The sequence below is a fragment of the Salvelinus alpinus genome, chromosome 2 (assembly GCF_045679555.1).
Source record: "Salvelinus alpinus chromosome 2, SLU_Salpinus.1, whole genome shotgun sequence".
Classification (NCBI taxonomy): Eukaryota; Metazoa; Chordata; class Actinopteri; order Salmoniformes; family Salmonidae; genus Salvelinus; species Salvelinus alpinus.
Window position 1 is genome coordinate 68,774,763 of NC_092087.1, and position 17,389 is coordinate 68,792,151.

The 17,389-nt window shown below is 43.0% G+C and overlaps 1 protein-coding gene across 2 annotated transcripts in view; it reads right to left on the reverse strand.

Annotated features, from left to right (window-relative positions):
* Positions 1-5,000: 5,000 nt before the first annotated feature.
* The window catches only part of LOC139567531 (uncharacterized), a 41,050-nt gene continuing 28,661 nt past the window's right edge, over positions 5,001-17,389 (reverse strand). For both annotated transcript variants that reach the window (XM_071388864.1, XM_071388863.1), the window contains exons 18-25: positions 11,074-11,198; positions 8,958-9,055; positions 8,586-8,722; positions 8,015-8,139; positions 7,379-7,524; positions 7,118-7,220; positions 6,447-6,589; positions 5,001-6,053 (exon numbers count right to left, since the gene is read on the reverse strand). In XM_071388864.1, coding sequence (XP_071244965.1) covers positions 5,933-6,053; positions 6,447-6,589; positions 7,118-7,220; positions 7,379-7,524; positions 8,015-8,139; positions 8,586-8,722; positions 8,958-9,055; positions 11,074-11,198 — 998 coding nt within the window. In that variant the 3' untranslated portion in view covers positions 5,001-5,932. The remainder of the gene's footprint in view (positions 6,054-6,446; positions 6,590-7,117; positions 7,221-7,378; positions 7,525-8,014; positions 8,140-8,585; positions 8,723-8,957; positions 9,056-11,073; positions 11,199-17,389) is intronic.

Genomic DNA, 17,389 nt, shown 5'->3' on the forward strand with positions numbered 1-17,389 from the left:
AGTGCCAATATGTTATTTCTTCAGGGAAATACTATAGTAGACAGATTTGCACCACGGCCGAGGTTTGCATCAGAGCTCTAAAAGGCCTCATGAATTGTATAGCAATAACGTTACCCTGAGCCCATGTGCAGTAGATGATAGAGCGCAAACACTCTGCATTAACCACCAATTTGTCTTACCGTTACGCAGATCAGTTCATCAGAATGTGATGGATAGGATGATGTTACATCTTTTGTCGTTTCAATTCAATTGAAGAGATAAGAACAGGCTAGTTTGACCCTGTTAGAAGTAATGAAAGACAATAGAATTGCTATATTTATCTTTACTTCTAATGTATTTTCTTTACTCTATTTGAAAATTACAGTTATTTCAGCCACAGTGTGTGTGTGTGTGTGTGTGTGTGTGTGTGTGTGTGTGTGTGTGTGTGTGTGTGTGTGTGTGTGTGTGTGTGTGTGTGTGTGTGTGTGTGTGTGTGTGTGTGTGTGTGTGTGTGTGTGTGTGTGTGTGTGTGTGTTAGCAGTCAGAACAAAAACACTCTCACCACCATTACACATACTAAACAGTTGCGTAGAGATGCATCAGTTTGGGAGTCCCACCCCCTTTGAGAGTCCTGGCTCTGGCCTGGTGAGTTGTGTGGTATGTAGGTGGTGTTGACCTGACAAGGGTGGATTCATTACTAAAGAAAAACACTAAGGCTAATTATCAATTAAAATTCAAAATAGATAAAACAAATGGAGGGAAAAAGGCAAGAAATACTTAAACAATAAGATCATAACCAAAGTTTATTCTTAACTTTTTTCAATTGATATCATAACATTCTTTAAAAGGGCAATCTGCAATTGCTATATACATCTTTAGACTTATAAATGAATGACTATATGTGACCGACTGGCTCGATTCGGTCTTATGTAGCAAAACTTGAAATTGTGTTTTTTACATTGAATAAAAGTAGACTCAGAGCTAGAAAATGGTATATCATACACTACAGTTAAGGAACAATGGGAAAGTAATTCTGCTTTGAAAGTTGATAAACTTGTAACCTCACTTTTGAGAAAATGGCCCTTGAATGTTTTGGTAAACCTACTGGAGAGCACTTCTTTGTCTGCACCCATTCAGCATCGTTCACACCCTTTTAAGCCTTAGCCCCACCCATCTATTTAAGGATTCACATGTGAGGTCATGTACTAAACAACCAAGGAGTTCAAGACGAAAGGCTGGTTTATACTACGTCTATCGACAGTTGTCGCAGTGACATCATGAACATTCTATTGTTGTCCAACATCAAACTTGTCGTTGTCGTTATGAAAAAGCAGTGGCGATTTTAGCATGTAAATCTTGGTGGGGCAAAATAAAAAATAAGTGGGATGCATGCAAGCAAAGCCACAACACAACACTAAACAATACATTCATTGCACTATAACGGTGACAAGGGGTGCCCATAAACGGCCTACATAAAGCTGTCCCAACCTGGCTATCAGCGGAGCCTCTGGCAGCGAAACAGTTCATTCAGCCTCATTTACTGCCTTTTAAAAAGCATAGCTGGTATGGCTGACTTGCTTATTAAACAAATGTGGTTTCTAATTTTTATTTTTTCCCCCCCTTTATTTAACCTGGTAGGTCAGTTGAGAACAAGTTCTCATTTACAACTGTGACCTGGCCAAGATAAAGCAAAGCAGTGCGACAATAAACAACAACACAGAGTTACACATGGGATAAACAAAAGTACAGTCAATAACACAATAGAAGAATCTATATACAGTGTGTGCAAATGGAGTAAGGAGGTAACGCAAAAAAATAGGCCAAAAGTAGCGAAGTAAAAATTAACACTGGAGTGACAGATGTGCAGATGATGATGTGCAAGTAGAAATACTGTTGTGCAAAAGAGCAAAAAAAGTCATTAAAAACAATATGGATGAGGTAGGTAGTTGGATGGGCTATTTACAGATGGGCTGTGTACAGCTGCAGCGATCGGTAAGCTGCTCAGACAGCTGACACTTAAAGTTAGTGAGGGAGATATAAGTCTCCAGCTTCAGCGATTTTTGCAATTTGTTCTAGTCATTGGCAGCAGAGAACTGGAAGGAAAGGTGGTGTTGGCTTTGGGGATGAGCAGGGAGATATACCTGCTGGAGCTCGTGCTACGGGTGGGTGGGTGTTGTTATGACAATTAATAATAATGACAATTGAGACGTGCAAACTATGGCATAAGGGGATGACAAGCGGATAAGAGGCAATCCATAATTTTGATTAATACATTAATGAACAAGCTAGGACGGACGTAGGCAATAGAACAATTTGTTCAGCACTTTTGAAATGTACAGCGACAGAATTCAGAACATGGGCCATTCTTAGTGTTCTCCCTGTACACCAAGTCAGAACCATAGGATAAATAAAGGGGGTATATAAGCAGACAATGAAAGCTGATTACATTTCTCTAAAACAGGTTATAGGCTACATGTGCACCACCAAGTCAGAACAGTAGGCGAAATTAAGAGGGGTAAATAGACCAAATTATTAGGGTGAGGCACATGGGATCCTAACATCTTACTACACAACATACACTTTATTGCTTTCTTAGCTAGAGTATACATGTCTCCCTGGCATATTACATCATTTATGCAGCAGCATACAATACATTTTTGTACTCACCTTGTTGTGCTGTGCTCACTTGAACAGGAAGGAGGCACGGCGGTTCTTCGTGGGCAAATTATGTTATCAAAGTCTGACATTCTCTGCATTTATGGTGCTTTCAAAACAACTGAGAACTCTGAAAAAACAAGGTCGAATCATGATGACGTCATTGATCTTCAGGTCGTAGCTCTAGAAAGAGGCCGGATTTACAATTCAGAGTTGGATGACGGTTCAAAACGTATTTTCCCAGTCGGAGCTCGTTTATTCCCGACTTCCGAAGAGTCTTGAACTCATGTTTTTGCAGTTCCGAGTTAACAGTTGTTTTGAGCGCAGCACAAATCATGCTTCATTGACAGCATGGACAATGTTGAATGTTTATCATTTTAAACTTGGAAAAGAGCCCTTTAATCCCACATTTGGGACCACACAGCCACTCCACTGAATAGCAGGCTAGTGATTGCTTTGCAATGCTTGCAGTTAACTTTAGCCACTCTCACTGATTCCTTCCAAACCACTCATTGTTGAATTTGCTATTTCCAACTTGTTGTGTAATGTTTATGTCCAATGGCCGATGAGCACCGATACGTTTTATCTATAATTTCTCTCCATTATTTATCTTCATATGACAAGGATTAAAATGGATTTGCCAGTAGATTGTCGACTTGATTCATGATGATGACTGCTAGCAAAATTTTTGAAAGTATGATGTTGACATGATCAGTCCAATCAAAGCTACTGTACATATAACTGACGTCATTTTATCTGTGGCCAATGACCTTGAGCCTTCTTGGATGGGCACTTCTAATCTACAGTAATTCTATGGTGCTAGGGGCTAGAATTTTGTAGCTCTCCCCTTAGACTTGGACCATGAGTGACTGAACACTGAGCCAATCACAGTGCAACGCTCTGTATTTTCTGCTGGCTAACACATCACCACGGACCGCACCGAGTTAGGCTGAAACACCTGCATTTTGGAGCTGCCTTACTCAAGAAAACAAAAAAGAGACCATGTTTGTATGAGGCTTTATAACTCAATGATATATATATATATTTGACATTGTTTGCAGACTGATGTGACATGTATTAATGCCAAAATAACATGCAAAACAGGCAAGCCCCCCCCCTAAAAAAATATTTATATTTAGACTCTGCCCCACCTGCCCTCAATGACAGGTCGCCATTGTGAAAAAGTCTAATGACAAAAACGACAGGCTGTATGACATCAGCACCCAGGAGGTCCAAAATAGCATAACTGGTGTATTTTAACACCAATAATCCCATCCGTTTAAAAGCAACTTTCTAAACAATGTTTTGGTTCGTTACTAGCTTGTTAGCTAGCTTGCCAGCTCAAATAATGACCATATCATATAGCTGACAACGTATACATTTAGCTCATTTGTATTCAGGAACATAAACTCTCAACAAGATCATTATTTACAAGTTAATATTGAGCTAATTACAGAAAATAGCTTACTGAGTGTGACGAAATAAAAGCAGGGCATTCTACCGGAGAATTTTAGAACTTGGACACTGTCTCGTTGGCCTAACGCTATATCCTAATTTGACTTTGGTGCAGGTCATGTTCTTCACATTACCGTCTCTGGTAAACACATACTATATCAAATAAAATCTAAGTTTATTTGTCACATCCACAGGATACATAATGTGTAGTGAAATGGTTACTTACATAGTTACTTGTCTTTTGTTTAGGCATGTAGCTAGCTAGCTAGCTAAGCAATGAACCATAATCCCAACTCATAATGTTACTACCCTGCATTAATCTGCAGGTAGCTAACCAACCAGGTCCAATGCTAGCTAGCTAACATTAGGCTATAACTAGCAATGCAAATGGCTCTGAGATACAAATAATATTACTACACAGATCATACACGTAACGTTAGCTAGTGAGCCAGCCAGCTAACATTAGCTAGCTAGCTAACAGTACACCTTAACTTGAAATGAAAATGACTTTCTGACAAAATTAGAAACTTATAATATGTGAAAATGAAGCAAGCTAGACTATCTTACCCGTATACATGGATGGACGCTTCTCCCTCTCTGTCACGGATGCCAAGGTTGCCCTTAGTTTGAAGATATAATCCGGAGACAGGTGTTTTATACAACAGTTCTGTGTGTTCTCTTTTCAACTCCCTCTGCATATTTGCAATCAAACGTTCTTTGTATTATCTTTTACCAGATCTAATGTGTTATAATCTCCTACATTCCTTTAACATTTCTACAAACTTCAAAGTGTTTCCTTTCAAATGGTACCAAGAATATGCATATCCTTGCTTCAGTGCCTGAGCTACAGGCAGTTAGATTTGGGTATGTCATTTTAGGCGAAAATGTAAAAAAAGGGGCCAATCCTTAAGAGGTTTTAACAATTTTATTCGTATTTACAGATGGCATACAAGTTTGATGTTAAGGCACATGAAAGTTTACATGTTCCAGAAGGCATTTCTGCCCCTCCAAAAAGTTTACGTTCAAATGGCTCTCCTGTGAAGTAGTGACGTGCGACATACGCCTAGTTTCCTGAAATGAGTCACATATAGCCATTGATTCTTGAGGAAAACAACGTATAAATGCCTCATGTGCTTAGTTCAACTCTCGTACCCCGTCAGAACCCAAATTATAAGCTTTTTTTACACCATTGTTTGTAAACAATATATGTGTAAACAAACACAGCATAGCCTTCAAACAAGGTTAAAACTATGCTTTCGATATCATGGATGGTCAGTATTTGCATCCGTAGCTCTGTCTATGAATTTGAGAGTGGTTACATACCTTCAGCACCATCCCTCAGCTCTTTACGTTATCAGTGGCGGAGTGTCCTCTTTGTTATTGTTTGTAACTTCAGATTGCCTCTTTAAATCACTGTGTTAAGTTTAATTAAAGTAAACAACTGAAAACTCCGGCATTAATGTGGGCCCTCGACTTTGAATCATTGAATTTGGCTTAACAGCATATTTAATAAAAGTAACCCATGTCATTATATCAAGATATTGGGAATCTCCTAGATATCTGACTATCACAACAGTCTATTGGCAACTGTGATACACAACTAATTTTAACATAAATATATGCTCCTGATTAATAACAGAGTTTAACAGAAAATGTGCATAATATAAATCGGAGCTAGTGGCCCATGAAGTGTGTAGATAGAACCCCCGCATAGATGAAGGCCCTCTGGAAAATATCATACCATTCAATATCCCAATGGGTAACACTTCCCTCACCATCATCATGTTTCTCCCAAAAATGCATTGGACAGGAAGACATACATTTTGGCTGCCATGTTGTGTTTTCAAACACTTGTCTCCAGATATTCCTTTTTGCGATGCTCCCTCGCCATTTTCTGCATGGTTGTATCTGACTTGAGGTCAGTTTGACTTAGAAGTTTCTTTGTTTTTGGATCAGTCCTTTGCCTGTAAAAGGGTAAGAGTGTAGACCATTCTCATAAAAATGGGGTCAATTCATTCATTCATTTAGCTATTTCATTGTAATGTTTATAGACATAACGGACTACACAAGATTCTCCCAGTCCTGGCAAATACTTGTTTATACTTCTTGTTTGGAGAATTTTGAGAGGAAAAACTCAATCAGGCTTCATGGCCTTTAACTACGGGACAACACGTTATTGTTGCTGTCAATGTGTTGCTTCAGTTCTACAGTTGTTCACGTAAGGAATGACAAACAATTGATTCCGTCACGACAGAAGGACCATAGATTTACTTGTTGTAATAATTTGAGTGCACTATTAGTAGTAGTACATGAGTGTATCATTCTAATCAATATTCAGAATCCAGCAACACACTTACATTTTTAGATGTTTCTCAATGGCCTTTCTCTCATAAACCGTTCCATCCTGGTTTTTCACTGGATCAATGAACATCTTCTTGGTCAGCGGACAAACTAGATGTGAGGGTGTGAACTTCTTCGTCAACTCTTCACCGACCAATTTCTGTAAGTAAAAAATTAAGTATTATCTCACCATGTATGCTGTTAAACAAAAGTACTTGCTGTTCAAACAAACGTAGAATGTGTGAAAGTGTGCTGCTTATATACATAGTAGTATACTACACACAACAGGGGTATGGTGTTTCAGAATTTTATTCTTATTGATAATGAGGATTAGTCTGGCTTCTTGCTTAGAATCCCTTATGTGTGTGTGTGTGTATGTGTGTCTTGGCATGGGTTAAAAGCAAAAAGTCCCATTTCTGTGAACCCCGTTTCCATGTTTTAAATGTTTTCATTTCAAACTTCATGTGACACAATACATTTAAGAGGTGAATTGGGCATTACATTTGATAACATGTTAAACTGGGGAGATTGGTTTACAATTGCCAGTATATCAAAACTAAAGTGTGGATTGCAGTCACTCTTTGTCCCTAGACTGCTTTTGAAGGTAAGGAAACATATCTAAATATGTAAAATCACTGAACTATAAAAAAAATTGTAATAATAAAAAGGGGGGAATATGTGCATTCACCTGTTCCATGTCATCCATCGAATTGCCTGCAGTTTCCTCCGTGTTTTTCTTGGCCTCTTGTTCATATTCTTCTCTGCTGGTTAGGAATTCCTCTGCCAAAATACTTTTACAAAACATTTTCATTTAGGTAATATTAATGTAGACATGAATTCAACATATTCAATATAATACAATATATACAGTATATAAAATATACCATTTGGAAACTAAGATGGATATTAAACTACATTAAAATAGTTTCAAATAATTGTTCAAGTCAACCTGTCCAGTGGATCTTCAGGTTCAGGGACGATGAGCAGTCCATACACAGCATCCAAGATCTCTCTCATGGTTATGTGAGCCGAGTAGTTGCGGTCAAATATGTTGTGGCAGATACGGCCCACACTGTTTACGTTGCAGTGGTACACCTTTGTCCACGTTAAGGATATTTCATAATGGTTCATATGAAAGCATTTAACAAACATGACATTTCAGCCTGAAATCACACCAGAAACGTATCAATAGAGCTATATCTGTGGTCCATTTTAGTCTGATCTTCTGAGAGTGGCGGCATTTCAAATCCAGGCGTGTTTTTCTTATGAGGTGTTTTCGTTTTTTTAACCTTACCCTAACCCTTAAATCACTCACTAGCCTGCCTAAATTTAACCTCTTGCACTTGCATGTAAATATAGGTCGTTTTGCAAATCAGAAAGTGTAAATATTGTGAATGTTGAGATTTATCGTTTCTCGTGAGTTGGGATAATTATGATGTTGTGGAAGCAAATCAATTGCTTTCACATGCAGCTAAATTCCACCACCTTTGAAAATCTAGAAGTACATTGTACATTGTAACAGCAGTAAGCAGTCAAAGAATACAAAATACACTGTCTTCATGTATTCATTTGTGTAAAAGGATACAGGTGTGACAAAGCGCACAAGTGGAGGTTTGACGGGGTACTCAGCACCAAACTGACAGTACAGCTCAAAGGCTCCATTCTCATACGGTGTATCAGGGGGGCCTTGCATGAGAATCTTCCAAAACGCTGAAAAAGGTATGGAATGAGATACAGGGATTAAATGTTTGAGGCAATATAACGACAATATTATTGTTTGTGGGGGCATGCTAACAGGGATCCTACTGCTTTAGAGTGAAGTAAGAATACCCATAACATATGGCTGTGACTACTTAGAAACATTTCCTAGGAATTCCCTTCATTATGCATTATAGGCATACTTGTAACACTTTATCTGCTGTGCCACTGAAACACTTTGTTTCATGAGGAATTATATCTGCTCATAGTGCTTTATTCATTCAGGTATAGATGTCTAGGCAGTTGTAAGTCCATAATCATCTGTGCTGTGAATTGTAAGGCATGATGCTAAGCATATAAAGCATTAAGAATGGAATTATGAAGCAAAAGTGTATTCATGGCAAACGTGTTACCAAATCAATAACACTAAAAACAATACGTCAATACTGCTTACTTACTGAAGTCTGACTCTAATGGCAAAACTGTGCAGAATGGATGTGGGTCACAATGCAGACTCTTCATCTCTTCCAGAATGCGTTTGTCCTTCTCCAAAAACCGACTGCTCTTGGATTCCTTGATGTTCTTTTTCAATGAACTATTTTGTGAGATATTTGTTTTGTTAAAGAAATACAGTAGTTTACCTAAATTGCTAAGTTATATACTTGCTTTGTGTGTTTTGCTTTCTGTGACTGAGAGATTGAAATCCACACTTTGGGACTTTTACTAAAGCCACTTCCAACGAACAATGGGCTTGAACAGGCAATGATACTGTGCATGCAGAAATCACCCCAGAATGAAATATGACATTTTGGTAATGGAACATCACTTACTTCTCTGTCACAGTGACTTTACTGTTTAATTCACTTGGTAGAGAAACTTCTGGCTTCTCATCATAACCATGGTTGGCGAAGAGAGTAGTTAAAACACTCTGTAAAGAGATCCGTTTAATATTAATTTCACTAATAAATGGACACTTACATTTTTTTTACCTTACATGTATATACAGTGGGGAGAACAAGTATTTGATACACTGATGATTTTGCAGGTTTTCCTACTTACAAAGCATGTAGAGGTCTGTAATTTTTATTATAGGTACACTTCAACTGTGAGAGACGGAATCTAAAACAAAAATCCAGAAAATCACATTGTATGATTTTTAAGTAATTAATTTGCATTTTATTGCATGACATAAGTATTTGATACATCAGAAAAGCATTACTTAATATTTGGTACAGAAACCTTAGTTTGCAATTACAGAGATCATACGTTTCCTGTAGTTCTTGACCAGGTTTGCACACACTGCAGCAGGGATTTTGGCCCACTCCTCCATACAGACCTTCTCCAGATCCTTCAGGTTTCGGGGCTGTCGCTGGGCAATACGGACTTTCGGCTCCCTCCAAAGATTTTCTATTGGGTTCAGGTCTGGAGACTGGCTAGGCCACTCCAGGACCTTGAGATGCTTCTTACGGAGCCACTCCTTAGTTGCCCTGGCTGTGTGTTTCGGGTCGTTGTCATGCTGGAAGACCCAGCCACGACCCATCTTCAATGCTCTTACTGAGGGAAGGAGGTTGTTGGTGTAGATCTCGCGATACATGGCCCCATCCATCCTCCCCTCAATACGGTGCAGTCGTCCTGTCCCCTTTGCAGAAAAGCATCCCCAAAGAATGATGTTTCCACCTCCATGCTTCACGGTTGGGATGGTGTTCTTGGGGTTGTACTCATCCTTCTATTCCTCCAAACACAGCGAGTGGAGTTTAGAGCAAAAAGCTCTATTTTTGTCTCATCAGACCACATGACCTTCTCCCATTCCTCCTCTGGATCATCCAGATGGTCATTGGCAAACTTCAGACGGGCCTGGACATGCGCTGGCTTGAGCAGGGGGACCTTGCGTGCGCTGCAGGATTTTAATCCATGACGGCGTAGTGTGTTACTAATGGTTTTCTTTGAGACTGTGGTCCCAGCTCTCTTCAGGTCATTGACCAGGTCCTGCCGTGTAGTTCTGGGCTGATCCCTCACATTCCTCATGATCATTGATGCCCCACGAGGTGAGATCTTGCATGGAGCCCCAGACCGAGGGTGATTGACCGTCATCTTGAACTTCTTCCATTTTCTAATAATTGTGCCAACAGTTGTTGCCTTCTCATCAAGCTGCTTGCCTATTGTCCTGTAGCCCATCCCAGCCTTGTACAGGTCTACAATTTATCCCTGATGTCCTTACACAGCTCTCTGGTCTTGGCCATTGTGGAGAGGTTGGAGTCTGTTTGATTGAGTGTGTGGACAGGTGTCTTTTATACAGGTAACGAGTTCAAACAGGTGCAGTTAATACAGGTAATGAGTGGAGAACAGGAGGGCTTCTTAAAGAAAAACTAACAGGTCTGTGAGAGCCGGAATTCTTACTGGTTGGTAGGTGATCAAATACTTATGTCATGCAATAAAATGCAAATTAATTACTTAAAAATCATACAATGTGATTTTCTGGACTTTTGTTTTAGATTCCGTCTCTCACAGTTGAAGTGTACCTATGATAAAAATGACAGACCTCTACATGCTTTGTAAGTAGGAAAACCTGCAAAATCGGCAGTGTATCAAATACTTGTTCTCCCCACTGTACATTTTATCCAGCACCATACAATTTTATGCAGTCAAAAATATAAGAAGAAAACAAACAAACTGTAAATATATATTTTTTTAAAGTTTCCAATCAAGGGTGTTTGCATGCTCTCCGTGTCACAGAGAAACTTGTAGTCAATGTTGTTTTTGACTTCCTCTGGAGTAATTTTCTTCTTATCTTTACAGAATGTGTAAACCTGCCTTTTTCACATAATGTTGACACTGTTATGGTGCTGGGGGGGAGGGGGGGGGGGTGGTGAGTGTCATTTTTATTTATAATACATGGAAACAAACATTAATAAACTGTTTTAATAAATTTGACTTGATAGATCCTACATTGCTTGTAATGCAGGATGTGTCCATTTTTTCCTTAGGCTTCCTCATTTCCAAAGAAAGAACCGTTTCCATTTCAAAGAGCGTCAGACCAGCTCTACCTGTCTCTGGTTTGAAACAGCATCCTCCTACAAGACATGGACGAAGTAGAATAAGTTGCCTCAATGTTACTACTTTATGCAATTATGTAGGATAAAAAATAGGACATCTGTAGAGCCCCAAAAACACTAGATGGCTACAACAAATTTCAATAGACTGTGGTCTGACGTGACCTCTGAGTTGACCCAAATGCATTTCAAGCATTCAAAGAGATTTTACATTGTTTGTAAAAGGACGCATCAAAAGCAGGTCAGGTGAGAGTGGTCACCAGCTGGCACCTCCACAAAGTCATCAAATCTGATTTTAAACCTTACCTTAACTACACTGCTAACCCTAATGCCTAACCCTAATGAGGACCAAAACTCTCATTTTTGATTCCATACATTTTTACAATATAGCCAATTTTGGCTTTGCAGCTGGCCCATCTAGCGGAAATCGTTCAGTTCTACCTCAAGGACAAGACTTATCCGAGTAAACGTCAACCTGTGCATCAAAATGACACAACTTCAACCAGAATCGTTAACAATTGATTTAGAATCTATAATTAATAGTTTAAAAACGACTTCTAAACCCTTTACAATCCCTTCATAAAAAACTAGGAAAAAAACGGAAAAAACTTCACTGGATTCTATGTAAACTGGAAACAATATAACCTCAGGCTGCATTTATTGTAGCTGGGGATTTTAACAAAGCTAATATGAGAACAAGGCATAAATTCTATCAGAATATCGAATGCGCGACATGGGCTGGTAGCATTCTGGACCATTGCACTTCCGCGGTGCATACAAAGCCCTCCCCCGCCCTCCCTTCGGCAAATCTGACCATGACTCCATTTTGTTGCTCCCAGCCTAAAAATGTCATGTTTTGTCTTTGATCATGTCTTGTCCCTGTGCTTCCCTCTGCTGGTCTTATTAGGTTCTTTCTCTTTCTCTCTCTCTATCGTTCCGTTCCTGCTCCCAGCTGTTTCTCATTCTCCCTACGACCTCATTTACTCTTTCACACCTGTCCCCTGTTTTGCCCTCTGATTAGAGTCCCTATTTCTTCCTCTGTTTTCCGCTCCTGTCCTTGTCGGATTCTTGTTTGATGTTTGCTGTTCCTGTGTCCTTGTTTCGCCCTGTCGTGTTCTTTGCCTTCTTCAGATGCTGCGTGTGAGCAGGTGTCTATGTCAGCTACGGCCAGTGCCTTCCCGAAGCGACCTGCAGTCTGTGGTCGCGTCTCCAGGCGTTCCTCTCTATTGACGAGAGGATTTCAGTTTCCTGTTTTGGATTACCATTGATTATATCCAGGAGAATCATTATTTGTTTAATACTGGAATAAAGACTCTGTTACTATTACGTCGCTTTTGGGTCCTCATTCATCAGCATAACAGAAGAATCCGACCAAGATGGACCCAGCGACTATGGATTCTCTCAACACTGCCGTCGAGTTCCAGGGAGCAATGCTCGGCAGACACGAGCAGGAATTGTTTGCTGCTCGTCATGCCGTTGAGACCCTGGCCGCTCAGGTCTCCGATCTCTCTGGACAGTTTCAGAGTCTTCGTCTCGTGCCACCAGCTACTTCCTGGTCTTCCGAGTCTCCGGAACCTAGGGTTAATAACCCACCATGTTACTCTGGGCAGCCCACTGAGTGTCGCTCCTTTCTCACCCAGTGTGATATTGTGTTCTCTCTCCAGCCCAACACGTACTCAAGAGAGAGAGCTCGGATCGCTTACGTCATATCACTCCTTACTGGTCGGGCTCGGGAGTGGGGCACAGCTATCTGGGAGGCAAGGGCTGAGTGTTCTAACGATTATCAGAACTTTAAAGAGGAGATGATACGGGTTTTTGATCGTTCAGTTTTTGGGAAGGAGGCTTCCAGGGCCCTGGCTTCCCTATGTCAAGGTGATCGATCCATAACGGATTACTCTATAGAGTTTCGCACTCTTGCTGCCTCCAGTGACTGGAACGAGCCGGCGTTGCTCGCTCGTTTTCTGGAGGGACTTCACGCTGAGGTTAAGGATGAGATTCTCTCCCGGGAGGTTCCTTCCAGCGTGGACTCTTTGATTGCACTCGCCATCCGCATAGAACGACGGATAGATCTTCGTCATCGAGCTCGTGGAAGAGAGCTCGCGTTAACGGTGCTTCCCCTCTCCGCATCTCAACCATCTCCTCCCACCGGCTCAGAGACTGAGCCCATGCAGCTGGGAGGTATTCGCATCTCGACTAAGGAGAGGGAACGGAGAATCACCAACCGCCATTGCCTCTATTGCGGTTCTGCTGGACATTTTGTCATGTCATGTCCAGTAAAAGCCAGAGCTCATCAGTAAGCGGAGGGCTACTGGTGAGCGCTACTACTCAGGTCTCTCCATCAAGATCCTGTACTACCTTGTCGGTCCATCTACGCTGGACCGGTTCGGCTGCTTCCTGCAGTGCCTTGATAGACTCAGGGGCTGAGGGTTGTTTTATGGACGAAGCATGGGCTCGGAAACATGACATTCCTCTCAGACAGTTAGGGAAGCCCACGCCCATGTTCGCCTTAGATGGTAGTCTTCTCCCCAGTATCAGATGTGAGACACTACCTTTAACCCTCACAGTATCTGGTAACCACAGTGAGACCATTTCCTTTTTGATTTTTCGTTCACCTTTTACACCTGTTGTTTTGGGTCATCCCTGGCTAGTATGTCATAATCCTTCTATTAATTGGTCTAGTAATTCTATCCTATCTTGGAACGTTTCTTGTCATGTGAAGTGTTTAATGTCTGCTATCCCTCCTGTGTCTTCTGTCCCCTCTACTCAGGAGGAACCTGGTGATTTGACAGGAGTGCCGGAGGAATATCATGATCTGCGCACGGTCTTCAGTCGGTCCAGAGCCAGCTCCCTTCCTCCTCACCGGTCGTATGATTGTTGTATTGATCTCCTTCCGGGGACCACTCCCCCTCGGGGTAGACTATACTCTCTGTCGGCTCCCGAACGTAAGGCTCTCGAGGATTATCTGTCTGTTTCTCTCGACGCCGGTACCGTGGTGCCTTCTTCCTCTCCCGCCGGAGCGGGATTTTTCTTTGTTAAGAAGAAGGACGGTACTCTGCGCCCCTGCGTGGATTATCGAGGGCTGAATGACATAACGGTTAAGAATCGTTATCCGCTTCCCCTTATGTCGTCAGCCTTCGAGATTTTGCAGGGAGCCAGGTGCTTTACTAAGTTGGACCTTCGTAACGCTTACCATCTCGTACGCATCAGAGAGGGGGACGAGTGGAAAACGGCGTTTAACACTCCGTTAGGGCATTTTGAATACCGGGTTCTGCCGTTCGGTCTCGCTAATGCTCCAGCTGTCTTTCAGGCATTAGTTAATGATGTACTGAGAGACATGCTGAACATTTTTGTTTTCGTTTACCTTGACGATATCCTGATTTTTTCACCGTCACTCGAGATTCATGTTCAGCACGTTCGACGTGTACTCCAGCGCCTTTTAGAGAATTGTCTCTACGTGAAGGCTGAGAAGTGCGCCTTCCATGTCTCCTCTGTCACTTTTCTCGGTTCTGTTATTTCCGCTGAAGGCATTCAGATGGATCCCGCTAAGGTCCAGGCTGTCAGCGATTGGCCCGTCCCTAAGTCACGTGTCGAGTTGCAGCGCTTTCTCGGTTTCGCTAATTTCTATCGGCGTTTCATTCGTAATTTCGGTCAAGTGGCTGCCCCTCTCACAGCTCTGACTTCTGTCAAGACTTGCTTTAAGTGGTCCGGTTCCGCCCAGGGAGCTTTTGATCTCCTCAAGAAGCGTTTTACATCCGCCCCTATCCTTGTTACTCCTGACGTCACTAAACAATTCATTGTCGAGGTTGACGCTTCAGAGGTGGGCGTGGGAGCCATTCTGTCTCAGCGCTTCCAGTCTGACGATAAGGTCCATCCTTGCGCTTACTTTTCTCATCGCCTGTCGCCATCGGAACGCAACTATGATGTGGGTAACCGCGAACTGCTCGCCATCCGCTTAGCCATAGGCGAATGGCGACAGTGGTTGGAGGGGGCGACCGTCCCTTTTGTCGTTTGGACTGACCATAAGAACCTTGAGTACATCCGTTCGGCCAAACGACTTAATGCACGTCAAGCTCGTTGGGCGTTGTTTTTCGCTCGTTTCGAGTTCGTGATTTCCTATCGTCCGGGAAATAAGAACACCAAGCCTGATGCCTTATCCCGTCTCTTTAGTTCTTCTGTGGCTTCTACCGACCCCGAGGGGATTCTCCCTGAAGGGCGTGTTGTCGGGTTGACTGTCTGGGGAATTGAGAGACAGGTAAAGCAAGCACTCACTCACACTGCGTCGCCGCGCGCTTGTCCTAGTAACCTTCTGTTCGTTCCTGTCTCTACTCGTCTGGCTGTTCTTCAGTGGGCTCACTCTGCCAAGTTAGCTGGCCACCCCGGCGTTCGGGGTACGCTTGCTTCTATTCGCCAGCGGTTTTGGTGGCCTACTCAGGAGCGGGACACGCGTCGTTTCGTGGCGGCTTGTTCGGACTGCGCGCAGACTAAGTCAGGTAACTCTCCTCCTGCCGGTCGTCTCAGACCGCTTCCCATTCCTTCTCGACCATGGTCTCACATCGCCTTAGACTTTATTACCGGTCTGCCTTCGTCTGCGGGGAAGACTGTGATTCTTACGGTTATCGATAGGTTCTCTAAGGCGGCACATTTCATTCCCCTCGCTAAGCTTCCTTCCGCTAAGGAGACGGCACAAATCATCATTGAGAATGTGTTCAGAATTCATGGCCTCCCGTTAGACGCCGTTTCAGACAGAGGTCCGCAATTCACGTCACAGTTTTGGAGGGAGTTCTGTCGTTTGATTGGTGCTTCCGTCAGTCTCTCTTCCGGGTTTCATCCCCAGTCTAACGGTCAAGCAGAAAGGGCCAATCAGTCGATTGGTCGCATTTTACGCAGCCTTTCGTTTCGAAACCCTGCGTCTTGGGCAGAACAGCTCCCCTGGGCTGAGTACGCTCACAACTCGCTTCCTTCGTCTGCTACCGGGCTGTCCCCGTTTCAGAGTAGTCTTGGCTACCAGCCTCCTCTGTTTTCGTCCCAGCTCGCCGAGTCCAGCGTTCCCTCCGCTCAGGCTTTTGTCCAACGTTGTGAGCGCACCTGGAGGAGGGTCAGGTCTGCACTTTGCCGTTACAGGGCGCAGACTGTGAGAGCCGCCAATAAACGTAGGATTAAGAGTCCTAGGTATTGTCGCGGTCAGAGAGTGTGGCTTTCCACTCGTAACCTTCCCCTTACGACAGCTTCTCGCAAGTTGACTCCGCGGTTCATTGGTCCGTTCCGTGTCTCTCAGGTCGTCAATCCTGTCGCTGTGCGACTGCTTCTTCCGCAACATCTTCGTCGCGTCCACCCTGTCTTCCATGTCTCCTGTGTCAAGCCTTTTCTTCGCGCCCCCGTTCGTCTTCCCTCCCCCCCCCCCGTCCTTGTCGAGGGCGCTCCTATTTACAAGGTACGGAAGATCATGGACATGCGTTCTCGGGGACGTGGTCACCAGTACTTAGTGGATTGGGAGGGTTACGGTCCTGAGGAGAGGAGTTGGGTTCCATCTCGGGACGTGCTGGACCGTTCGTTGATTGATGATTTCCTTCGTTGCCGCCAGGGTTCCTCCTCGAGTGCGCCAGGAGGCGCTCGGTGAGTGGGGGGGTACTGTCATGTTTTGTCTTTGATCATGTCTTGTCCCTGTGCTTCCCTCTGCTGGTCTTATTAGGTTCTTTCTCTTTCTCTCTCTCTATCGTTCCGTTCCTGCTCCCAGCTGTTTCTCATTCTCCCTACGACCTCATTTACTCTTTCACACCTGTCCCCTGTTTTGCCCTCTGATTAGAGTCCCTATTTCTTCCTCTGTTTTCCGCTCCTGTCCTTGTCGGATTCTTGTTTGATGTTTGCTGTTCCTGTGTCCTTGTTTCGCCCTGTCGTGTTCTTTGCCTTCTTCAGATGCTGCGTGTGAGCAGGTGTCTATGTCAGCTACGGCCAGTGCCTTCCCGAAGCGACCTGCAGTCTGTGGTCGCGTCTCCAGGCGTTCCTCTCTATTGACGAGAGGATTTCAGTTTCCTGTTTTGGATTACCATTGATTATATCCAGGAGAATCATTATTTGTTTAATACTGGAATAAAGACTCTGTTACTATTACGTCGCTTTTGGGTCCTCATTCATCAGCATAACAAAAAAGTAGAAACTAAAACAGGAAACGCCCGTGCTCAGGTCTATCCAACGCTGGTCTGACCAATCTGATT